At 42.5% G+C, this 27042-nt stretch overlaps 1 protein-coding gene across 1 annotated transcript in view; it reads left to right on the top strand.

Moving 5' to 3' along the window:
- Nucleotides 1-27042, top strand: part of TBX21 (T-box transcription factor 21) — a 34438-nt gene that overhangs the window by 6575 nt on the left and 821 nt on the right. Inside the window, exons 2-5 of the mRNA XM_044296677.1 lie at nt 20251-20405; nt 20540-20661; nt 24058-24204; nt 26429-26514. Coding sequence (XP_044152612.1) covers nt 20251-20405; nt 20540-20661; nt 24058-24204; nt 26429-26514 — 510 coding nt within the window. The remainder of the gene's footprint in view (nt 1-20250; nt 20406-20539; nt 20662-24057; nt 24205-26428; nt 26515-27042) is intronic.

The following is a 27042-nucleotide window of genomic DNA, read 5'->3' as shown; positions in this document are numbered from 1 at the left end:
TCCTCCTCACTAAACTTTTCAATTTCTTAGATGGTGTAAAAAGTTTTTTTTTAACAGTTTCATTTTTTTCTCAGGTTTACCCAGTTTGTCCACAATAGCTGTGGAATATACAGTACATGAAAACCCTTTGTGTTTCTACTGTTGTCTTCTGCCCTGTACGATGTATAAGACCTGTTTCTAGAAGGACTGGTTTGCAGATGGTGAGAGAAATCAATAGTTAACATGCCATGGACCTGTGCATAACTTGGCATTCGCGCTTCCTGGAGGATTAAATCCTGATTACACCTGCCGCTGCACGCTTCCGTTAAGTAAAATAAGATCGACTAGTAAGTCCTTTCTCAAGACTGTACTCCCGGAACTTGAAAGGAATACGTTTTCTCAGTTTTCTGGACAGACTAATACATGAATATTAGAAGTTGTATGGGAACATTTTGCCTCCATTTCTGGTTAGGATCTTCAACCATACATGTGTAGGTGTTCCATTTACAAAGAAAATGTTAAGGTCCGTTTTACACCACCGTTTTTTTTCTTCCCATATTGGGATATTGATAATTGGTAAATTATTCTCAAAGGCGGAACCCTTATATCATCAATAAAGTTTAATAATTTTTTAATCAAAGAAATAGACCCCAACGGCAAGTCATTGTCTCCAAATACAGCCAAATATTTTTTTTCTCTTGAACCTTTGGCGCTCACTACGGTATCAGAGCCAGGGCCCATCAGAGGATCCTTTGGTACTCTGCTGGGCCAGTTCAACCCCATTGAGAACAAATTCACAAGAAAGGAATGGGATGGTGCGAATAGCTGTATTTGTTGCTACGGTGAAGAAAACTCATATAAAAGCATACCTTACCCCTATACGAATAGCAAGGATTAACCCACAAACCTCAGAGCTTTTCTGGAGGGACTGTGGAGAATTGGGCGATTTGTTCCACATGCTCTGGAAGTCTGTAAAAATGAAATGCTTCTAGGACGAGACATTTAAGTTTATGTTGCAAATGGTTAGATGCAGAGTGGTACCAAGTCCAGAAATAATTTTGTTACTAAATTTAGGAATAGAGCAGATTCCTAGGGTTTTGGCACGCGTCCTAGATGCTGCTCGCTGTTCAATCATTGAAAATTGGAAGTCACATCAACCCCCAGATATTGCAGGAATTCCACCTAGGGTTAAAATACATACTACCAATATGAAAGGTGCATAGGTTTACAGTTTGCAACAAAAGATATCTCCCATATAAGATGGGAAAGGTGGCTGAACTGTGTAACACCCCAGAGTTGTGTTACTACACGCCTCTACCCCGCTACTATCTTCTAGGAGCCGTTATATTGTCATCTGATGTGATTTTGCTTATGTCCTCCACAAATGTGCATCTAAAACCATGTTAAACACAATTGTTCCTGTAATTTTCCTGGTATACTAGCAGGTGGCAGCATCATTGGTAGAGATAGCTTTCATTTTATGGCAGTTCAGAGTGGAACAATCCTGTTCTATTCTGCCCCCCTGCTGAAGAGAGGTGGACTATTCCATCTTCCTGCAGCCAGGGAGGAAGAAACCATTTAGAAAACCATTTTGAGTTACCCCCTGCATAGGGAAGACAGCAAGGACCAAGTCTCGGTCTGAGACTTAGTCATATTCCCAGTCTGAGCTCCTTCAGCCTCAGCTGGATAAAGAAGCAGAAAACTACAGACAACCTCCAGAGTTCTAGGAAGAAACCATCTGAGAGATAAGTCCAGAGACCTAGGAGAAGCCATTCCTCCTCAGCTAGTCTGTCCCCATACAGCAGAAGGTACAGAAAAGCGCAGAAGAGTAATTCCTGTCACAATTACAGAGCTACCAAGCAGATGACTTATCCTGCAAGCTCCAAATTTAAAGCAGAAGCATTCATTTCCTGCCAATCATTGCCTAAACCTGTACTGTGTTGGTGGTTACCTGATAGTATATTGTTTCTGCGCTGTTGATTTATTTCACGCAGGGTTAGGTCTCACCAGGAAAGATCGCACCAAAGAAATACAGGTATCCAGCTTTTTAAGAACGAAAAGTATTCACGATCCCTCCCCTCTTGCTTGGCTTCAAGCGCTTTTAATCCTCCGGTCCCGTACTTTATTTCATGGGATTTCTGATTACCATACGCGTTTCGGAGTGGACTAAGACTCCTTCCTGTTCTATTAACCCTCCTTGTGGTACTAAGTGGTGGTGTGCCCTACTATCCTTTTTCTTTTGCCCTTAAATATTTTTCAGAGGATTGGGTGAATCCTCTTTGTAGGTGCACCCATACCATTCTTGACCAGCAGGTGAGCCCTCTCTAATATTTATCTTCGATTGCCTGCATACTGCTTGGATACAAGTTATTTTCAGTAAAGAAACGGTTGAATTTATCTGGGGTGTACCCTGTGCACGCTGCAATTGGTGTCACGACAAATACAGAACTTTAACAACCCGTATCCTGGCCATTGCATTAAAGTGGCGTCAGTGAACAGGATTTAACTTTGTGCCTATAATACAGGCTATAGTAATAACCAAAATCCCAGAAAAAGAGACTTTTATTGCATGTACTTACTGCTGAAGAGTGTGGGTTTGCACCAGTTGCAGGACATTGGCAGAGCAGGGGTTAATCGGTCATCTTAGATATCTCTACCCGGCAGAGGGGAATGAACCAAACAGCCTGCCTCCACTGAGAAAGCATTCCTACAGCAGCAGGAACTAAAGTGCTGAATACAAATTCCCAGGAGGACAGAGAAATCGCTACCCATACAGGAAGTGAAGCGGCGGCCATCTTGAAAAAGGGAAAATACAGTCATTTCCGCTTTGGATGTTGGAGAAACGTCAACCGTCGATCTGAGTGAGTACTACTGTGAAAATAACCTTGCTAAAGACTGTTAAGGGTTATAATCTGTCTGCCAGAGCACCATACTCCCCAAAATTGAGCCGTTGCAGCAACTCTTGAAGGAGCCACGCACCAATTTTGCTGCGGTCGCCCAAAGCAACCTGCATCTAAATTGCATTGTAGCCCATACTTATCCCTCTAATCTGGTACTGGGTATCAAGGGCCATGTCTGACAACGAGGATAACACCCACTTGGACCGCAGTGATCAACCAGCAGCAGCGGCAGCCACCTACATCATGCCTCTAACTACTGCCATAATGGAGTCAGAGAAGGACTGCCCTGTGGCCATTGTCATTGCCACTAGAGACTTTCAACCGCTGCAACAACAGCGAAGAAGACTTCCAGTCCCTCCGGTAGGGAGCAGCAGGCCATCTGCCAGGCAGATTTTACCACTGTTGCCCCTGGAGTAGCAGAGCCAGAAAAGAGCAAGTCTGTGGCTATTATCTCTGCCACTACAGAAATCTTTGGGACTACTACTACTACTACTGCTGAACCCACCAAACAGGAGCACTGCCCTGAGGTGTGTGAGGATAAGGAGGAATCCACTGATACTGCTCTATGTACTCCAGAACCACCACCGAATCCAGAGCTTCTTGCTATCAAAGGCCAAGGGTCTATCCTTTATTGCTGTCCGGAGAATCTGTCACCTACCAGGAAAAGGCCAAGGCTTACAGAGGATTTTCCAGAGAAAGGTGATCTTGCAATTCCAAGTTCTGCCACAGAAAGCACCAGGAGATCGCAGATGAAGATTCTTCTGGAGTTACAGCTGCAGAAAGCACCAGCGCTAGCAGTCACAGTGATGAGGATGTCACACAGCTTAAAGAAGGATTTTTACACCCTCAACTATGGGACCCAGGAGGAAGACTTCCAGCGCTTTCTGTAAGAGACCCCTTGCTGTCAGGAGAACCATCCAATAGACTATAGGAGCCAAGCCAAGGACACATTTTTACTGGTAAGAAACATAGCCACCTGTTCATTGTTTACATTTTGGCATTTTTCATCTAACCTGTTTGTGCCTGGACTTAATGGACTCCATCTATCAGCCAAGCCATACCTCATGTTGGATTACAAATGATTTTAGATTTTTGTGTTTTTCCTACTTGTTACCAGTTATGCAACGTTACAAGCTTGCACCCAAAGAAAAGACTCAAACGTGTACCTGAGCTCTGTGTGACTTATACTGTTCTAATCTTGCACTAATTTTGCTTAAATGTTTACAGGCGTAGCAACGTTTAAGCACTCATGCCCATTGTATGGAGTCTTTTACAGATGCTGCAATGTGAATTTATGCACCTTTTGTGAAACTGCACTTAACTTTTGCCTTTAGCCAGATTAGTAGCACCTTGCTTTTGTGTCACTTCGCTTTATAGCTCTGTTCTCTTTATATGGACTGCCTCTGCAGATGCTTAATACTAATGGCCTACATCTGGTGTCATATATCCCGGGTACCCAGGTAGGACAAGTGGTAAGTCCCAGGGAGGTCCAGCAACTACAAGGGTAACCCAGCTGCTTCGGGAATGGTTAGGGGAATCATATACACCTCCTTCCTGTTTGTTATATGTGCCAAGATTGGTAATGGGACTACTAAAACCCCCATCCTGGTGTGTCTTCCAGGAGTTTCATGGGAATATTATACCCTCCTCCTGTGACATTGCCAGAAGCGTTTGGAGAAGCTGATACCTCCCCTTCTGTGCCTTTGCCTAAGGTATGGCGCCTCCACCTTAGATCCATTTTAGCTACCCTTAGTCACCATAGTGATCGTGCTATAAGCCTTATTTTCAGACTTTGGTGCAGAGAAGGGAATACAGGATAAAGCCACCCTTTCATTTGCGGGCATTTCATTACGCCATGGTGGGACTACAGAGTAAAAACACCTCCATGCTTTCTTCGTACTAGAGCTCAAAAGAAAGCCAGTAATGATTGCTTAGTGCAGACCTTTGGTTCACTGGGTATACAGAGAGGGAAACTGTTAATTAGGACACCCTACTCATTCGGGCAGGAACCTTAGGGTTGCTTATGTTTGTCTTTGTCTTTATATGCACTTCATGCAACACTTTGTATTTATTTTGGTACCCCAGAGCTAATTCCTCTTATCCTAAGCACAAGCCGAGGACTGCTTGACTCAAAGTAAGGGGGAATGTAACACCCCAGAGTTGTGTTACTACATGCCTCTACCCCGCTACTATCTTCTAGGAGCCATTATATTGTCATCTGATGTGATTTTGCTTATGTCCTCCACAAATGCGCATCTAAAACCATGTTAACCACAATTGTTCCTGTAATTTTCCTGGTATACCAGCAGGTGGCAGCATCATTGGTAGAGATAGTTTTAATTTTATGGCAGTTCAGAGTGGAACAATCCTGTTCTATTCTGCCCCTCTGCTGAAGAGAGGTGGACTATTCTATCTTCCTGCAGCCAGGGAGGGAAAAAACTGTTAGAGTCAGTTGAGTTACCCCCTGCATAGGAGAAGACAGCAACGACCAAGTCTCTGTCTGAGACTTAGTCATATTCCCAGTCTGAGCTCCTTCAGCCTCAGCTGGATGAAGAAGTAGAAAACTACAGACAACCTCCAGATTTCCAGGAAGAAAGTATCCCCTGAGAAACCATCTGAGAGATAAGTCCAGAGACCTAGGATAAGCCATTCCTCCTCAGCTAGTCTGTACCCCATAAAGCAGAAGTTATAGAAAAGTGCAGAAGAGTAAGGCTACTTTCACACTAGCGTTCGATCGGATCCGTTCTGAACGTATCCGATCATAATAATGCAGACGGAGGCTCCGTTCAGAACGGATCCGTCTGCATTATTTTGGCATATAAAAGCTAAGTGTGAAAATAGCCTCGGACGGATCCGTCCAGACTTTCAATGTAAAGTCAATGGGGGACGGATCCGCTTGAAGAGTGAGCCATATTGTGGCATCTTCAAACGGATCCGTCCCCATTGACTTACATTGTAAGTCTGGACGGATCCGCACGCCTCCGCACGGCCAGGCGGACACCCGAACGCTGCAAGCAGCGTTCAGCTGTCCGCCTGTCCGTGCGGAGGCGAGCGGAGCGGAGGCTGAACGCCGCCAGACTGATGCAGTCTGAGCGGATCCGCATCCATTCAGACTGCATCAGGGCTGGACGGAAGCGTTCGGGTCCGCTCGTGAGCCCCTTCAAACGGAGCTCACGAGCGGACAGCCGAACGCTAGTGTGAAAGTAGCCTAATTCCTGTCACAATTACAGAGCTACCAAGCAGACGACTTATCCTGCAGGCTCCAAATTTAAAGCAGAAGTATTAATTTTCTGCCACTCATTGTTAAACCTGCTGGCACCAGAGACTAAAGCTGCATACTGCTTGGATACAAGTTATCTTCAGTAAATAAACGGTTAAACTTCATCTAAAGGTCTTGACATCATTTCTGCTGCAAAATTCCTCCATTACTCCTACTATCACTACACTCACATTTATTGCAAGTGAGCCAGGAGCCAGGAGTTCAGCCGTACCCAGGTAGGAGATATTATAAGCCATTACACCACTCTGGCTTTCCTAATCTGGGACGTGTGCTATAACACCTTGAAAGGGCCCTGGGGTAGTATCCTGCGCACGCTGCAATTGGCGTCATGACAAATACAGAACTTTAACAACCCGTATTCTGGCCATTGCAACTGGTCTTATTCGGATGGATAAACTTTGCTACTCAGTGGTATAGCTGCCTGCTGTCTTTCTTTATTTTTTTACCTACACTGTCTAACTTGGGTTTAATTATAATTTTTTTCCTAAGTAATACAAGATTTGGTTGCCTGATGGATCAAGATAGATCCCATAGATATTGTATAAAAAACACAACCAAATGCAATACATGTTTCATTGCGTTTTTCACGCAGGTCTTGGGTCAAGGAGTTAGTGAGAAATTGCAGAAGCCATTCCTCACTGATGACTGCTAGGAGGTGCTGTGGGTTATTCTTCAGGTTTTCTTCACATGTAAGAAACTGAAGACATCCACCCAAGAAAGATGCAAGAACTTAACAGACTCACAGAAAACCCTGAAGCAAAACTGAGCACTAAGGGTACTTTCACACTTGCGGCAGAGGATTCCAGCAGGCAGTTCCGTCGCCGATCCGGCAATCCGGACGCAAACTGATGGCATTTGTCAGACGGATCCGGATGCGGATCCGTCTGACAAATGCATTGACATACCGGATCCGTCTCTCCGGTGTCATCCGGAAAAACAGATCCGGTATTCATTTTCTTTTGCATTTTTAAAGGTCTGCGCATGCGCAGACTGGAAAGATGGATACGTTTTGCCGGAACACTTAATTCCGGATCCGGCACTAATACACTTCAATGTAAATTAATGCCGGATCCGGCATTCCGGCAAGTGATCAGTATTTTTGGCCAGAGAGAAAACTTCAGCATGCTGCAGTATTTTCTCTGTCCAAAAAATGCAAGAGGGACTGAACTGATGCATCCTGAATGGAATGCTCTCTATTCAGAATGCATTAGGATAAAACTGATTGTTTTTTTTCCGGTATTGAGCTCCTGTGACGGAACTCAATACCAGAAAACAAAAACGCTAGTGTGAAAGTACCAGAACCTGCGCATATTTAATATTGCAGGATTTTTAGTGTGTGCTTCTGAGGGGTTTTTCAGTTTTTGGCAAATTTTATTGTTGTTTTTTGCTTTTGTTTTTTTGCAGCGTTTCAGATGCCAGCATCAGATGTTAGGTAATTTTTCTATGGAAAATATCAAAAAAACACAGGATTGTTTTTTTCATAGTGCCATTTTTTTTATACTTGAGACATATTTTTTTAAATTGCAGCATGCTATGCATCTGGCATTGAAAAAATGCAAGTGTCAGTGTGTGTTGCATCTTTTAATGATGATTTTGCATGACTTTTTTTTTTTTAACCAATGTGTACTTTCCTATGAAACAAAGCAATTCAAAAACGGCATAAAAAACACAAGGTGCTAAAACACATTATACAGGCAACAATGCCTAAAAAGACTGTAAAAAATGCTGCACTTCAGGCGTTTCTTGAGGTGTGTGTGGCAGCAACTAACTAACTTCGAATGGACATATTTACTAAGAATGCTTCCACTCTATGGGACACATTTTTTAAGACCGGTGTTTTAGACTCCGGTCTTAATAAGCCCCTGTGCTGGCGGTAGATTGCCAAAGTTACAACTTCAGCGTATCCACCGCCAATTCTAAAATTAAGACAGCTTCCTTGCTGTCTTACATTAAGACCATTTTCTAAGCCTAAGGCCTCTTTCACCCGGCCATAGTGCTCCCGTGGCCATATTGCGGGCCACATGCGGCGGTTCCGCAATACACGGGGCACCGGCCGTGTGCATTCCGCATCACGGATGAGGACCCATTTACTTGAGTGGGTCTGTAAATCCGGAGATGCGGTGCGGAACGGAAGCACGGAACAGAAACCTGGAATGGAAACCCACAGAAGCACTACGGAGGGTTCTGTGGGGTTACGATCTGTGCTTCCATTCTGCAAAAAAATTTAACTTGCTCTATCTTTTTGTGGAAAGGACGGTTCACGGACCCATTCAAGTTGAATAGGTCTGGATCCGTTCCTGCTGCCGCACGGACGTTGCCCGTGAATTGGGGACCACAAATTGCTGTCCCCAATGCACGGAACAGAACAAATACGTTCGTGTGAAAGAGGCCTAAACCAGGTGTAGAAATTGATGAATGAGACGGGCCTGCTGGCCCATGCCAAGGCCCGTTTTTTTTTTGGACCTGGCGTACCATCCAGCCAGGGGCGGATTAAGTGCATGATAGGCCCGGGGCTGTCTACCCAACTTGGGCCCCCCCCCATTCCCTCCACTTTAGTTTAGTTTTTTTTTTTTGTATGAAGAGGCCATATGACATCTTCAGACAAAAATAAATAAATTGGGTCCTAAACTGAAAAATTTGGTCGTCAAATTTAAAATACATATAATTGTAATAAAAAAGACATGGAGGAGAATACAGCACCACATACCTCTTACATCCAGTGACATCTCCTGTCATGTAAACCTTCTCTTTCCTCTTCTCCTCCATTTGACCCAGACCACCATGGCAAATTCTTTTAGCCGCATCTCGTCTCTACAGTTTGTAACACAGACACGTTAGATTTCTCAATTTTTCCATCAACCTCCTCATCCTGATGTCCCCACAGTGTCATCCTGCCACCCCTAATACTGTGCCTGTTGTGCTCCCCAATGCACCAGGAACTATACTGCTGAAAAAATAGTGACCCTGATAGATATAATTGGGGTATTTTATCAAACTGGTGTAAAGTAGAACTGGATTTCCAAAAGAGCTGTCAAATATAAAAGGTGGAATCTGATTGGCTGCTATGGGCAACTAAGCCAGTTCTGCATTACACCAGTTTGATAAATTACCCCAAATGTTCCTATAGTGTCCACAGCAGCTATAGTGTCCCCTAGAGTGCCCCGAGTAATAATAACACCCTATATTGTGCTCCAGGCAATAATCCCTGTATAGTGTCCCCAGAAATAATAGAATTGCCCCTACAGTGCCTCCCCAATAGCAACACCCCCATATAGTAATTTCCACCACACTGCCCCCACATAGTAATCCCCCATAGTAATTTGCCCCCACACAGTAATTTCCCCCAAACTGCCCCCATATAGTAGTTTGCCCCCACACAGTAATTTCCACCACACTGCCCCCACATAGTAATTTCCACCACACTGCCCCCACATAGTAATTTGCCCCCACACTGCCCCCACATAGTAATTTGCCCCCACACTGCCCCCACATAGTAATTTGCTCCCACACTGCCCCCACATAGTAATTTGCCCCCACACTGCCCCCACATAGTAATTTGCCCCCACACTGCCATTTCCCCACACTGTTCCCACATAGCAATTTCCCCACACTGCCCCCACACAATAGTTTTCCCCACACTGCCCCCACATAGTAATTTGCCCCCACATAGCAATTTCCCCACACTGTCCCCACATAGAAATTACCCCAAACAAAAATTACCCCACACTGTCCCCACATGGCAATTTCCCCCACACTGCCCCCACACAATAGTTTCCCCCACATAGTAATTTGCCCCCACACTGCCCCATATAGTAATTTGTCCCCACATAGCAATTTTCCCACACTGCCCCCACACTGCCCCATCTAGTAATTTGCCCCCACATAGTAGTCCCTCTCATAATAATTTGCCCCCACATAGTATTCCCTCATATTAATTTGCCCCCACACAGCAATTTGCCCCCACACTGCCCCATCTAGTAATTTGCTCCCACATAGTATTCCCTCCCATAATAATTTGGCCCCATACAGCCCCCACATTCCCCCCCATGTAATCGATTTATCTTCCCTAATATGTCCTCCTGTGTCCCTCCCCCCAAGTAGGCAAATGAAATAAAGAAATAAAAAATAAACAAAAAATTAAAAGATAAATACTCACCTATGTCCAGGGCCAGGCGCTTGCTCGCAGAGGAAGGCGGGCGGGATGAGTCAGGCGCGTCACAGTGCTGCGTCCCGGCACAGGCGCGCAATGACATCATCACGCACGCCTGCGCCGGGATTTCACTACTGCATAGGCCTCAGGCCTACAAGGCCTGAAGCCTATGGCGGTAAATGCCGGTGATCGGTGACGGGACAGGGAGCTATGCGCTCCCGTGCCCCACCGCAGTATGTGGGCGTTCAGGTCAGCGTTGGGCCCCCCAGCGGTGCTGGGCCCGGGGCTGCCGACCCGAACGTCCCTATTGTAATCCGCCACTGCATCCAGCCCATGAAAAGGAGGCTGACCGGACATTGCAGTAATATTCATTCAGGCAGAACCGATCACAGTGTCTCCAGACACTTTACCAGTGTCCACAATAAAGATATCACTTTATTGAGGCTAATAGTTCTGGAACTGATTCCTGAGGCCACTAGGAACCACTTCTCCAAACTCGTCAATAGGAAGGCTTATTGGATCTTCTGGCTACGGACACTTAATGTCGGAGGGCCTCAATGAGACCATTCAACGAGTCAGGTAGTAAAGGAAAATAAAATACATCTGGTCCATAGTTTTTTTTATTTTTTTTTATGTATCCAGTCTATCATATATATCTTCTACTTTTTAATTGTATTTGTTTATTTTTGACATTTATCCTATTTGTGTTTATTATTTATGAGTGTAATTTCTTTTTTACATTTTTAATTGTCCGGTTCCAGTTTTTATCCAGTCCAAGTTTTGTTTGTAGGCTGAACCTGTATAAATTGTGCTCCTTGCTATGCTCTCATTCTGTCTGATTAAGAACGTGTCACACTTTCGAAATGGGTTATATGAATAAAGCAACTCTGTGCTCCTCAGCCTGCTTCTTTTAGATGTTTTTCTGCATGATAATATAGAGGGATTGTCCAGCCCTGATGGTGATATTTAGAGATGAGCAAAGTTTTGAAAAATTCAATTCAGCAACTTCGCAAAAGTTAGCCAAGAAATTTGATTATTACTGTTCTTTCCTTCAATCTCCTGCAAATTATTTGACAGTAAACACAGAATATTAATCAGCTCTGGCATACCCACTTCTCCAACCCCAGCGCTCTCCTGCCCTACAGATGAAAGCCCTTCTTCTGCCGTCTGCTTTTCCTCCTTTTCCACATCATCTAATATCGATGAGAATATGTCATCAGGAACAACCAGCTCCTCCTCTCTCTGCATCTTGCTGACTTCTCTAGGACATGGAGACTTTAAAGGAAGATTTGGAAGAAGTAAAGGCAGCAAAAGATAAGGATGGTCATCATTACGACCTGGCTCCCTAAGGGGTGCAGACTGGATGGTATTGGTTGGCACACTGGCACTGGAGTAATAAAGGCTTCCATCTTATTGGTATTGAATTAAATATCTTAGTTTATGGCTGATGTAGTAAATGTAGGAATAAATAAATAAAACGGACGCAGAATAAGTCTCCCTGCCCTCTCACTCTCCAATATTCTTCTATTAATTGTTTTCAGCAACACTGTCCGTAGCGCATGAGTGTTTGTCATGTATCTTCCTATTTATGAAGGTGTGCCTTTTTTATGACTGAATTAGATTAAAAAACAGTCAAATTTTTACCCCACTCCAGGGATGGCTTATTTTTATTTGACAGTTTTGAGTAGTAAAGTGAGACTTTTTATGCATTGAAAGTCTGAATTTCTGGGAGACACATAAGAATCCAAAATTGTGCGTGACTCTTCATAAAAGTCACAGACAAATCATTGCGCAATTTGCTGTCCCCACATAGTCTTATACAAGAGGTAAATTAGTTTCTCACTTGTACTGGAAAACTGAGAATCATGGGGGAGGTTTATTAATCCTACTGTTGAGAAGAGGGCTCCGAGGTCTATGGGGTCCCTATTGTCGTGTTTAGAACTCCCACTGATCTAATATTTATCTCCTATCTAATAGATAAGAATTAACTTGTAACAACAGCAATACCCATTTACGGCTACCTTCACACTTGCGGTAGCCCGCCGGATCCGTGCTACCGCAAATCCACCGTGCTGGCGGAAGTCCGCTCTGGCCCCATTCACTATAATGCGGGTGGGCCAGAGGTCTGGCCACAGCATGGCAGACATACCGGGAAGGCGGCCGGACAAAAACTGCAGCATGTTGTAGTTTTATTCTGGCCGCCTCTCGGCATGTATGCCGTGCTGCGGCCGGACCTCCAGCCTGCCCTCATTATAGTGAATGAGGCCGGAGCGGACTTCCGCCAGCACAGTGGCCTTGTGGTAGCACAGATCCGGCAAGGCTACCGCAAGTCTGAAAGTTTCAGACACTTTTTTTTTACTCGTCTGACAAGGGGTGCAGCGCCACAGGAAAGGCGGTGCCATATTTTTTAAAATAAGCAAAGGCAACAAATAGGTGGTGTAAATACTAGAAACTGTAATAAATCTGTTACAATTTAACCCGTTCAAGCAACAGTCAGTTTGGACCAAATGCCGGAGCCCGATTTTTCTAATCTGACATGTGTCAGTTTATGAGGTAATAACTTTGGAACAATTATACTTATCCAAGCCATTCTAAGATTGTTTTCTCGTGACACATCATACTTCATGTTAGTAGTGAATTTGAATTGATACTTTTTACCTTTATGCATAAAAAAAAAACATTTTCAGAAAATTTGGAAGAATTTGCTATTTTCAAAATTAGAATTTCTCAGCTTTTAAGACAGATAGTGAGCCAACATAAAATAGTTATTACTTTACATTTCCCATATGTCTACTTTATGTTTGCATCATTTTGTAAATGTCATTTTATTTTTTCAGGAAGTTAGAAGGCTTAGAAGTTTAAGCAAATTTTAAAATTTTTAAATAAATGCCAAAACCCACTTTTTTAAGGACGCTTTGTTGGAACCACCCATAAATGACCTACACCCCTCAAGTTACTCAAAACTGATTTTACAAACTTTGTTTACCCTTTAGGTGTTCCACAAGAATTAAAGGAAAATGGAGGGGAAATTTTAAAATGTCATTTATTTGTGTGCAGATTTTCCATTTTAATCCATTTTTCCTGTTATTCAGTAAGGGTTAACAGCCAAACAAACCTCAATATTTACTGCCCTGATTCTGCAGTTTACAGAAACACCCCATATGTGGTTGTAACGTGCTGTATGGGCTTACGGCAGTGCTCAGAAGGAAAGGAGTGCCATATTGTTATCGGAGGGCAGATTTTACTGGAATGGTTTTCAGGTGCCATGTCACATTTGAAGAGACCCAGAGGTACCACTAGAAATAAAACCCCCAAAATTGACACCATGTTGGAAACTACACCCCTTAAGGAATAAATATAGTGGTGACCCAACAAGCATTTCATAGAATTTAGAAATGCATGGCTGTGAAAATGAAAAAAACTTTTATTTCCAATGTAATGTTGCTTTAGCCTTACATTTTTTATTTTCACAAGGGCTAACAGGAGAAAATGCACCCCACAATTTGTCATGCATTTTTTCCTGAATACGGCAACACCTTGTATGTGGTCGTAAACCACTGTTTGGGGACACGGCAGCATTCAGAAGGGAAGGAGTGGCATCGAGATTTTCTAACATGTAATTTGCTGAAATTGTTTTAGGGGCCCATAACATTTTTACATTTTCACCAATGTAGCTGTGTGTGCAGGACGGGCTATAGTTTTTATTGGTATCATTTTGGGATACAAAAGTCTTTTTGATCCCTTTTTGGAATTTTGTGTGGAGGTGAATTGGGTAAAAATAGCAATTTTGTCAGTCAGTATTTTTATTTTTTATGTGGTTGCTCTTCTGGTAAATATCATATGATAATTTTATTCTGTGGGTTGATACAGTTATGGAAATACCAAATTTATATAGAAAATTTGTAGTTGTTCTTAGGGCCTGCTTTTTGTGGGACGGGCTGTAGTTTTTATTGGTATAATTTTGGGGTACATATGACTTTTTTATCACTTTTTTTTGTGGAGGTGAGGTGACAAAAACAGTAATTCTGTCATTGTTTTCTACATAATTTTTTACGGCGTTCACCTCGCGGGATTAGGAACATGATACTTTTATAGATCAGGTCGTTACGGATGCTGCTATACCAAGTATGTGTAGATTTTTTTATTTATTTCATTTTTTTATGACATAAATGAAAGGATATGAGAAAAGCCCATTTTTATTACATTTTTATTTTAATTTATGTTTTATTTATTTTTTCACTTTTTTATTTATTTATCAAGACCCATTTGTATCTTGAAGATCCAGTGAGCCTGATGGCTATACAGTGCATTGCAATAGTCATCTGTCTGTATCTTGTCTTTATCATCTGTCTGTATTACAGTTACACTAAGGCCTCATGCACACGACCGTTGTGTGCATCCGTGGCCGTTGTGCCGTTTTCCGTTTTTTTCGCAGACCCATTGACTTTCAATGGGTCCGTGGAAAAATCGGAAAATGCACCGTTTTGCAGCCGAGACCGTGATCCGTGTATCCTGTCCGTCAAAAAAATATGACCTGTCCTATTTTTTTGACGGACAACGGTTCACGGACCCATTCAAGTCAATGGGTCCGTGAAAGAACACGGATGCACACAAGATTGGCATCCGTGTCCGTGATCCGTGGCCGTAGGTTACTTTCATACAGACGGATCCGAAGATCCGTCTGCATAAAAGCTTTTTCAGAGGTGAGTTTTCACTTCGTGAAAACTCAGATCCGACAGTATATTCTAACACAGAGGCGTTCCCATAGTGATGAGGACGCTTCTAGTTAGAATATACAACGAACTGTGTACATGACTGCCCCCCGCTGCCTGGCAGCACACCGATCTCTTACAGGGGGCTGTGATCCGTACAATTAACCCCTCAGGTGCTGCACCTGAAGGGATTAATTGTGCGTATCATAGCCCCCTGTAAGAGATCCGGGGCTGCCAGGCAGCAGGGGGCAGACCCCCCTTCCTCCCCAGTTTAAATTTCATTGGTGGCCAGTGCGGCCCCCCCTCCCTCCCTTTATTGTAATAATAACATTGGTGGCACAGTGTGCGCCCCCCCCCCCCGGCCCCCCCTCCCTCCCTCTATTGCATTAATAACATTGGTGCCAGTCTGCGGCCTCCCTTCTCCTCCCCTCCCCCCGATCATTGGTGGCAGCGGAGTTCCGATCGGATTCCCAGTTTAATCGCTGGGGCTCCGATCGGTAACCATGGCAACCAGGATGCTACTGCAGTCCTGGTTGCCATGGTTACTTAGCAATAGTAGAAGCATCATACTTACCTGCTGGCTGCTGCGATGTCTGTGTCCGGCCGGGAGCTCCTCCTACTGGTAAGTGACAGCAATGCGCCGCACAGACCGGTCACTTACCAGTAGGAGGAGCTCCCAGCCGGAAACAGACATCGCAGCAGCCAGCAGGTAAGTATGATGCTTCTACTATTGCTAAGTAACCATGGCAACCAGGACTGCAGTAGCGTCCTGGTTGCCATGGTTACCAATCGGAGCCCCAGCGATTAAACTGGGACTCCGATCGGAACTCCGCTGCCACCAATGATCGGGGGGGGGGGGAGAAGGGAGGCCGCACACTGCTACCGATTTTATCAATGCAATAGAGGGAGGGAGGGGGGGCCGGGGGAGGCCGCACACTGGCCACCAATGATATTCAAACTGGGGAGGGGGGGGTCTGCCCCCTGCTGCCTGGCAGCCCCTGATCTCTTACAGGGGGCTATGATACACACAATTAACCCCTTCAGGTACGGCACCTAAGGGGTTAATTGTGCTGATCACGGCCCCCTGTAAGAGATCGGGTGCTGCCAGGCAGCAGGGGGCAGTCATGTACACAGTTTGTAGTATATTCTAACTAGAAGCGTCCCCATCACCATGGGAACGCCTCTGTGTTAGAATATACTGTCGGATATGAGTTTTCACGATGTAACTCATATCCGACAGTATATTCTAACATAGAGGCGTTCCCATGGTGATGGGGACGCTTCAAGTTAAAATATACCATCGGATTGAAGAAAACTCCGATCTGATGGTATAAAAGAGACTCCAGACTTTACATTGAAAGTCAATGGGGACGGATCCGTTTGCAATTGCACCCTATTGTGTCAACGTCAAACGGATCCGTCCCCATTGACTTGCAGTGTAATTCAGGACGGATCAGTTTGGCTCCGCACGGCCAGGCGGACACCAAAACGATTATTTTTTCATGTCCGTGGATCCTCCGAAAATCAAGGAAGACCCACGGACGAAAAAACGGTCACGGATCACGGACCTACGGACCCCGTTTTTGCAGACCGTAAAGAAAAACGGTTGTGTGCATGAGGCCTAAGGCTGATCAGACCCTCAGGGTCTGATCCACCTTAGGCCGAATGCACACGGCCGTGCTCCGTGGCCGAGAGCGGTCTGTGGTATGCCAGGCTGGATTCCTGTTCAGAGCATGAGCGCACGGCGTCATTGGTTACTATGACGCCGTGCGCTTCATACCACCGCTGCACTACAGTAATACACTATACGAGTGTATTACTGTAGTGCAGCGGCGGCATGAAGCGCACGGCGTCATAGCAACCAATGACGTGCGCTCCTGCTCTGAACAGGAATCCAGCCCGGCATACCACGGACAGCTCTCGGCCGTGTGCATTCGGCCTTAGGTACATGGCAGCTCAGACGCCTTTGTAAGGCGTCCGGTTTCCATGGCAACCATCGGCCCGCTGCCATCACAGCAGCGGCGGCCCAATGGAAGAGAGAGGGAGCTCCCTCCCTCTCAACCACATGGATACCGCAGGCAGCTACTGACCGCGGTACCTATGGGGTTAAACGGCCGAGATCGGTGTCAGCACCGATTTCGGCCGTAGCAGCAGAGTGTCAGCTGTAGGTACTGTTTTCTGTTGCATTTTCATTTTTTACTCCCTGCCTTATCAGAGCCATAACTTTTTTGTTTTTCCATTCACTTAGCTGTATGAAAGTTTGTTTTTTGCAGAATAAGTTGTACATTCTAATGGAAGCTTTTAATATTGAATAAAATGTAGTGGAAAGCTATAAAAAATTCCAAAAGGGGTAAAATTTGAGAAATATAAACAACTATTCAGCCACTGAGTTTTGTTTTTACTGAGTTCCCTATGTGGTAAAACTGACCTGTTACCTTCATTGTCTGGGTCAGAATGATTACAGTAATACCACATTTATATAGTTTTTCTAGTGTTTCATAATTTAAAAAACTATTGGAAAAAATTATCTTTCTCTTTGCATCGCCATATTCTGACCCTATACATTTTTTATATCTTTGTCAAGAGAGTTATGTGGGGGCTAATTTTTTGCAAGGCAATCTGTAGTTTTTATTGATATCATTTGGACTTTTTTTCCGTTACCGTGTTCAAATTGCAGGATAAATACCTTTATAGGTGCATTTTTTGGGCTAGTGGAGTTTTTGTTTTTCAAACTGCAGTGTGCTCTGTGTCTGGCTTTTTTCTTAATTTTTAGGCTACATGAACAAGAACATTGTTTGTTTCTGTGTCCGTTCCGTTTTTTTTTTTGCGACTAGGATGCAGACCCATTCATTTCAATGGGTCCGCAAAAAATGCGGAAAGCACACCGTGTGCTATCCGAATCCATATGTCCATTCCGTAGCCCCACAAAAAAAATAACATGTCCTATTCTTATCCGTTTTAGGCATTCTTACAATTGATCCGCAAAAAAAACTGATGGCATACGGCTGTCATTCGTTTTTTGTGCGAATGCACAAAACACATACGGTCGTGTGCATGTAGCCTAAATTGCATTTTTTTCTACCAATCTTTTTTCTCATACAGTGCTACAGAGGAAGTGACATTACAGGGGGCACATTCATTATTTAAAAAAAATAAAATAAAAAAACGGTACCTAACAAGCCTCATTTACTATAATGGGATCCATTCGGTTTCTGTTCAGGAGAACATTTTTGTAGTGGGAGAAAAAAGTCCTGCATGCACTCTCATCTTTTTTTTTTTATAAATTCTGTGACTGAAGCCCTTAATGGAGTTGCAGATGTGAAAGCAGCCTTACAACTGACTATGTGAATGGGATTTAACATCTCATCTTTGTGGTAATTTACCACAGTGACATAAACAAAGGAAAACATTTTGGAGTTGTATTGAATTAAAAAAAAAGGGCAAATTTGCACCATATTTGTCAAAATGGTGGCTTGAAATATTTGGCATAAATCAAGTGATGTGTTGGAAATCAATAGTTTGGCGCACCATGTTGAAATAATTTGCACAGGTTATGAAATCAATTTTTTTTTAAAACTTTAAGAGGGAAGAGCAAAAAATGTCTAACCTAGAGATGAGCAATTTCATATTTTGAAATTAGTTCACGCTTCGTTTGATGGTTAAAGCAGAATTGCGTTATGGATTCCGTTACCGTGGACCATAACGCAATTCTATGATGGAATGCATAACGGAATGCCTTTATCACAAGCAACTCCTGGATCTGCACTAGTTTTCATGCATTGGTCTGGTGCAGATCTGGTACCGCTAACGACTGTGCTAGGTCTGCATCTCTGACTGCGGCTCCCTGACCCGAACTGACTACATCATAGTGTTTTATGATACAGTCAGTTCCTATCTGATTCCATGATGAGGTGAGCACAGTACAATAGACCCAAAAACAGATAGGAACTGACTGTATCATAATTTACTATGATGCGGTCAATTCGCGTCAGGAAAGCCATGGTTGGTCTAGGATAGTAGTGGCGAACCTATGGCACGGGTGCCAGAGGCGGCACTCAGAGCCCTCTCTGTGGGCACCCACACCCTTAAAGATATCTAAGCCGTATCAATATGCCTTAGACTCTTCCTGCCATTTATCAGCGCACAGCACGCTATGAACAGCATGAGCAGCACATTGAATGTAGGCAGGCTATTATAGCTAAATGATAAATATACTATACTGGACTGTAGTATTCAGGTTACATTGCGGTGTTGGCACTTTGCGATAAATATGTGGGTTTTGGGTTACAGTTTGGCCACTCGGTCTGTAAAAGGTTCACCATCACTGGTCTAGGAGATGCGGCCAACAGAAATCCATATAAATGGCTGCCATATGACACTTTATTTCCACTCCAAGGGAAATATAGGTCCAGACGCAGGTTCCACCAGTGACCACAGCTGGAGTATGGTAGGATGGTTTCTATCATGAAAAATGTTGTCGTCATTAGAAGACACATTTAGTGTCTGTGACAAAAAATGAATCACAATTTTCACTATCATCCAAAAACTAAAATTTTTGCTCCTCACTACCAAGTCTTTGATTATTGACATCTACATCTGGCCTGTGACAGGAAATGTTGTAAATGAGGAAACCACAAGTCCATCTGGTCCTGCTACCACAGCAAGCAGGTCTTTAGCCCATGGAAGAAGTCTGTTCTAACCAGTATGATCTTCAATTATTTTCTTCACAGATTTCTTTTCTGTTGGGAGAAGAAAGAATTTATGGTAGATCCCTTAGTATCAGTAATGAGATTAGGCCAGGATCTGGAGCAGTAATACGGATGCTTAAATGCACCGATATAAAGACTGTATGAAGCCATAGGCACACCCACTTCTTTCCTATGAGATGGGAAGGACCAAGATTCTTCAGTTAGCGCTTTGACCAGAACCAGGAGGGAATCCCATTTAAATTTTTACTTCTTCTTTTAACCCCTTAGTGACCGCCGTAAAAAGGCATACGGGTGGTCACTAAGGGGTTAAGCTGTATATGTTCCTGTTGTCGCCTATGATGTCCCAAATAATTTATACATGATCCTCGAAATTTGTGCTTTTGATCAAGGACCAAAAATAATCATGCATAGAATTGCTATTGTTTCCAGGGGTATCTGCTCTTTGATTTTTTACTCTAATTGCAGATATGACTTTACTGTAAAGAAATAGAATAATGCAGTATTGTTGCTTGTTTTACAGGCGCATGTTCCCATTCCTCAGTTTCCATTTGTCAGGGTTGGATCCTCTGGCCCAGTACACTCTACATGTGGATATGGTGTTGGCAGATCAGAACCACTGGAGATTCCAAGGTGGAAAGTGGATCCAGTGTGGCAAGGCTGAGGGCAACATGCCAGGTATTAATTCCAGAAAGATGATAATTAAAATAAATAGTTCATGAATATTTGCGGTTGTGGAATATGTCTAAAGGGCATTTTTGCATAGAATTCTTAATAAATAAATAAATAAATTATGCGTCTTTCCTGGCCAGGAAACCGAACTTACCATCACATTGATTCCCCGAACACGGGTGCACACTGGATGAGACAGGAGGTGACATTCAGCAAATTGAAGCTAACCAACAACAAAGGGGCCTCAAGCAACACGACACAGGTATGAGATGAAAAGATGTTTATATCTATGCTCTATTGGTGGATTTATCATGAGGGGAATATCTGAAGTCAGTTTTGCTTCAGTCGGTGTTGCGGTACTTTATGTCACATTTATCTAATGTCGCACTTTGACAAATTAGTCTTATCCTTAACCCCTTGCTAATCTAACCAGTGTCACTTAGGCCTCATGCACACGACTGATTTGCATGAGGTGATTTGGCTTCAGTGGTCCGTGTCCGATTTTACTTCAGTTGCATTTCCTTGTGTCTTCCTTTTTTTGTGTGTGACAGGGGGAAAAAAAGGAAGGTTAATGAAAAGTGTAATTTTATTGCACCTTGGTCTTGTAGAAAAAAAAAAGCTGACACGGATGACATACCAGTTGTGCATTTGTTTTCTTTTTGACTGACCCATTGACTTGAATGGGTCCGTCCTCCATTTTCCACTGACAAGAATAGGACAGGTTATTTTTTTTTTGACGGACTGGAATCACGGATGCAGAGAAAAAACTGAGGACTATCAGTTTTTTTCACAGCTCCATAGAAATGAATGGGACCTCCGCTAAACTGTGAAAAATGACGTAACGGACGCGGATGCACACACCGGTCGTGTGCATGAGGCCTTAATGTGTGAATAACTTTAAAACGCTTTTACTTATCCAGGCCATTCTGAGAATGTTTTTTCGTCACATATTGTACTTCATGACACTGGTAAAATAAAGTTAAAAAAATACCAAATTTACCCAAAATTTTGAAAAATTAGCAAATTTCCAATTTCTCTACTTCTATAATACATAGTAATAACATTTACATTCCCCATATGTCTACTTCATGTTTGGATCATTTTGGGAATATTTTACTTTTTGGGGGATGTTACAAGGCTTAGAAGTTTAGAAGCAAATCTTGAAATTTTTCTGAAATTTTCAAAAACCCACTTTTCAAGGACCAGTTCAGATCTGAAGTCATTTTGTGAGGCTTACATAATAGAAACCACACCAAAAAGACCCCATTCTAGAAACGACATCCCTCAAGGTATTCAAAACTGATTTTTACAAACTTTGTTAACCCTTTAGGTGCTCCACAAGAATTAATGGAAAATAGAGATACAATTTCAAAATTACACTTTTTTGGCAGATTTTCCATTTTAATAATTTTTTTACAGTTACAAAGCAAGGGTTAAAAGGCCAAACAAAACTCAATATTTATGGCTCTGATTCTGTAGTTTACAGAAACACCCCATATGTGGCCGTAAACCTCTGAACAGGCACACAGCAGGGCGCAGAAGGAGAGGAATGCCATACGGTTTTTGGAAGGCAGATTTTGCTGGACTGGTTTTTTGACACCATGTCCCATTTGAAGAATCCCTGATGCACCCCTAGAGTAGAAACTCCAAAAAGTGACCCCATTTTAGAAACTACAGGATAGGGTGGCAGTTTTGTTGGTACTATTTTAGGGTACATATGATTTTTGGTTGCTCTATATTACACTTTTTGTGAGGCAAGGTAACAAGAAATAGCTGTTTTGGCACCATTTTTATTTTTTGTTATTTACAACATTCATCTGACAGGTTAGATTATGTGGTATTTTTATAGACCAGGTTGTCACGGACGCGGCGATACCTAATATGTATACTTTTTTATTTATTTATGTAAGTTTTACACAATAATTTCATTTTTGAAAATCATGTTTTAGTGTTTCCATAGTCTGAGAGCCATATTTTTTTATGGTATTCACCTGAGGTTTTTATAGAGTTTTTATAGAGCACGTTATTACGGATGCGGCGATACCTAATATGTAAACATTTTTTATTTATGTAAGTTTTACACAATGATTTCATAAAAAATATATATATATATCATGTTTTAGTGTTTCCATAATCTGAGAGCCATGTTTTTTTCCCGTTTTTGGGCGATTATCTTTGGTAGGGTCTCATTTTTTGTGGGATGACGGTTTGATTGGCACTATTTTGAGGTGCTTATGACTTTTTGATCGCTTGCTATTACACTTTTTGTGATGTAAGGTGACAAAAAATTGTTTATTTAGCACAGTTTTTATTTTTTACGGTGTTCACCTGAGGGGTTAGGTCATGTCATTTTTTTATAGAGCCGGTCGATACGGACGCGGCGATACCTAATATGTATACTTTTTTTTTATTTATGTAAGTTTTACACAATAATATCATTTTTGAAACAAATCAAACAACAAAAATCATGTTTTAGTGTCTCCATATTCTGAGAGCCATAGTTTTTTCAGTTTTTGGGCGATTATCTTGGACGGTTTGATTGGCACTATTTTGGGGTGCATATGACTTTTTGATCGCTTGCTATTACACTTTTTGTGATGTGAGATGACAAAAAATGGTTTATTTAGCACAGTTTTTATTTTTTACTTTTTTTATTTATGTAAGTTTTATACAATAAGCTTTTTTAAAAACAAAAAAAAATGATGTTTTAGTGTCTCCATATTCTGAGTCAGTTTTTTTTATTTTTTGGGCGATTGTCTCAGGTAGGGGCTCATTTTTTGTGGGATGAGGTGACTGCTAGATTGGTACTATTTTGGTGGGCATACGCCTTTTTTATCGCTTGCTGTTGTACTTTTTGTGATGTAAGGTGACAAAAAAATTGTTTATTTAGCACAGTTTAAATTTTTTATGGTGTTCATCTGAGGGGTTAGGTCATGTTTATAGAGCCAGTTGATACGGACGTGGCGATACCTAATATGTATACTTTATTTGGGGAACATGACGTTTTTGTTTACTTTTACTTGAAACTTAATTTTTTTCGGGGGAAAACTTTATTTTTCCAACTTTTTTTCACTTTATTTTTTGTCCCACTTTGGGACTTCAACTTTTTGGGGTCTAATCCTTTACAATGCATTCCAATACTTCTGTATTGGAATGCATTGGCTGTATGAGTCTGAATTGACCTGCGGTTTGCGGCGATCGCCGTCACGGGGGAGGGGGGGGGTCACGGGACCCTCCCGCGCATTGACCCAAGGTGCCTGCTCAATGGCGGTGATCGGAAATAAACAGGACGTACCGATACGCCCTGTGTCCGGAAGAGGTTAAGGACCAATTCAGTTCTGAAGTGACTTTGAGGGGCCTACATAATAGAAATCCAACCATATACAGTATGACCCCATTTTAGAAACTACTGCATATCAAATTCCTAGAAGAAATAAAGAGACCGTCGCTCCATAGTGCAAACCACTCTAGAACAGGTTTGCGCCCACATGAGTAGATGTCAATCACTGATAGGACCGCCTCCTCGACTACAAAACCCAGAATGAGCAGGGATTTAAATGAATGAAATACAAGTTATACTAAATCGTTTCCCATAAAAGTACATGCCCATGTCAGGTATTGCCACTTAAGAGATTCAACATGTGTTCTGATTTTACAGATGGTGGTTTTGCAGTCTCTTCACAAGTACCAGCCTCGACTCCATGTCACACGCTTGTTGGATTCAGGCAACCCTGAACCTCAAAGTAATACCTTCACCTTTCCAGAGACGCAATTCATAGCAGTCACTGCTTATCAAAATGCTGAAGTGAGTGTCTTTATTACAATAAAAAAATACTTTTTAGCAGTTTGCGCTAATAAACTAGTTCATGATTTATGAGCGGCAACCTACATCCAAAAATTAAATGCAAACCGGGAACAAAGTAGGTTTACAGTTAAAGTCTATGTAGTTATACATACATTTTATTTTGCTATTAGGTAGGGACAGGAATAGGGAGCATTTTGCTATATAAATACACTTTATTAAGGGAAAACTTTATTTATAGGAGAAAACTAGGGCTGAAATGTCACTTAGGCTCCATTCACACGTCCGCAATTTCGTTCCGCATTTTGCGGAACGGAATTGCGGACCCATTCATTCCTATGGGGCAGCACGATGTGCTGCCCGGACACCGAATTGCGGATCCGCACTTCTGTTCCGCAAAAAAATAGAACATGTCCTATTCTTGTCCGCAATTGTGGACAAGAACAGGCATATTCTATTATTGCCGGCAATGTGCGGTCCGCAAAATGCGGAACGCACATTGCCGCTTTCCGTGTATTGGGGTCCGCGGCTCCGCAAAACACGTTGCGGACGTGTGAATGGAGCCTTAGGAAGACGGCTCTGAAAAAGATCGCTGCTAACTGCACAGTGCCGGGCTGGAAGCTGGTGGGTGTCTGCCCTCACTGCTCTCTCGTATAATGGGGCTAATAAAGTGATAATACATGAAATATATATTAATAAATAGGTACACTTTCTTCCTGCTCACTGACCAGCACTGTCAATGAACTCTCCCCCTATACTACTGGTGCTGTGTGATTAATGGAAAGCGCTCACCAGAGACAGTGCGGGGAGAAGCTCCTCTACTGTACATAGGGACAGATATATCCACAAACTGTCCTTGTGTACAGCAGAAGAGAGTCCCCCTTCACTGCCTGTTGGGAGCGCTTATCGCTCGCACAGGCATCACTCCCGGCGGCTGGTTAAGCACACAGCGTGCCAGGAGTACAAGGGGAGAGTTCACGGACAGTGAGCAGGAAGGAGGCAAGCCCTAAAAGAGATCTATGAGGCTGTGGGTTTGGATCAGAATGGGAGCACACTTGTGTGACCCTACTTATATATCTCACTAGTGGCACATGTACATCATAGAAGGGGTCCTCTGCTTAGGATGGCCATTCATTCCTATGACATGCTACACTTCCTCAGCAGAAATATTTGGTCAGAAGCAGCATAACCTGATAATAGCTGATCGTCAAGCATTAAAGATGCAGGAGCCGTGATCATTAGCTTATTGCATGTTGGCTGTTATTCTAAAAGGGCTTTCATATAAAAAAATAATTGAGTAGGATCTCACTCCTTATATTAATCTTGACAGATTCTTGCATTCAAACACTTTTTGTCAAGATTCTAAAAGTGCTTATACAGGTCCTTCTAAAAAAATTAGCATATTGTGATAAAGTTCATTATTTTCTGTAATGTACTGATAAACATTAGACTTTCATATATTTTAGATTCATTACACACAACTGAAGTAGTTCAAGCCTTTTATTGTTTTAATATTGATGATTTTGGCATACAGCTCATGAAAACCCCAAATTCCTATCTAAAAAAATTAGCATATCATGAAAAGGTTCTCTAAACGAGCTATTAACCTAATCATCTGAATCAACTAATTAACTCTAAACACCTGCAAAAGATTCCTGAGGCTTTTAAAAACTCCCAGCCTGGTTCATTACTCAAAACCGCAATCATGGGTAAGACTGCCGACCTGACTGCTGTCCAGAAGGCCATCATTGACACCCTCAAGCAAGAGGGTAAGACACAGAAAGAAATTTCTGAACGAATAGGCTGTTCCCAGAGTGCTGTATCAAGGCACCTCAGTGGGAAGTCTGTGGGAAGGAAAAAGTGTGGCAGAGGTGACCGGACCCTGAGGAAGATTGTGGAGAAGGACCGATATATAAAATATATAAAAGTCTAATGTTTATCAGTACATTACAGAAAATAATGAACTTTATCACAATATGCTAATTTTTTTAGAAGGACCTGTATATGAAGAAGCAATAATATGTAAACTGTGCTCTTAGTCAACCACACCACAAATAAGCAACCGTGTTGGCACCAGCAAGGATTTCAGGGTTATAACCAGCCCCAAATAACAAGGTAACCCCTAGCTTTCATCATTTACCCCACCGTCTTTATTTCATAAGGTGACGTGGCAAAGTACTGACAGGACTTGTGTGTACATTGTGTAATGTGTTGTAATCTGTTGCAGATCACACAGCTGAAAATTGATCACAACCCATTTGCTAAAGGATTCAGAGAACACTGTGAATCACATGTCCCCGGTGGAATTACGGGGTCAGTAAACTATCATACATGGCAAACAGTTCCTCTCTGATTTTCACTTCTATTGGGATTATGTTGGCAGTAAATTCTATCTATGCATTTTGTAAACCAGTCTAGTAGTTTTAAATGGGGTAAATTAATCACCTATAAACATATTAAAGCGTACCGGAGCTAAAAAAAAAAAAAAAAAAAAAAAAAAAAAAAAAAAGTTTGAATAATGGCTGTGCTTTATTGTAGAATTATGACAGTGAAGGAATAGGTCTTTATTTGGGGTTCCCTAATGTCTTTTTCAGCCATATAATTCCATGTTTCAGCTGCACAGCTAGATGCATTTCGCTCAGAAGGGGCGGGAATCCCTTCTGTGAAATCTGCCAGCACTATATTGCTGCGACGTCCTTTCCCTTACTTCCCACTATGTTTATTTTCAGCTCTGGAGCTCACAGAAAAGATGAGGAGGGGGATATCACACTTATCGACACATAGATGGCTACTATAATCTTTAAAAGCTGTGTAGAAGCAGTTCTTTTTATCAGGCTCATC

This window comes from Bufo gargarizans, chromosome 6 (genome assembly GCF_014858855.1).
Source record: "Bufo gargarizans isolate SCDJY-AF-19 chromosome 6, ASM1485885v1, whole genome shotgun sequence".
Taxonomy (NCBI): Eukaryota; Metazoa; Chordata; class Amphibia; order Anura; family Bufonidae; genus Bufo; species Bufo gargarizans.
Note: the sequence above shows the minus strand (reverse complement) of the source record. Positions and strands in the feature narration are given on the sequence as shown.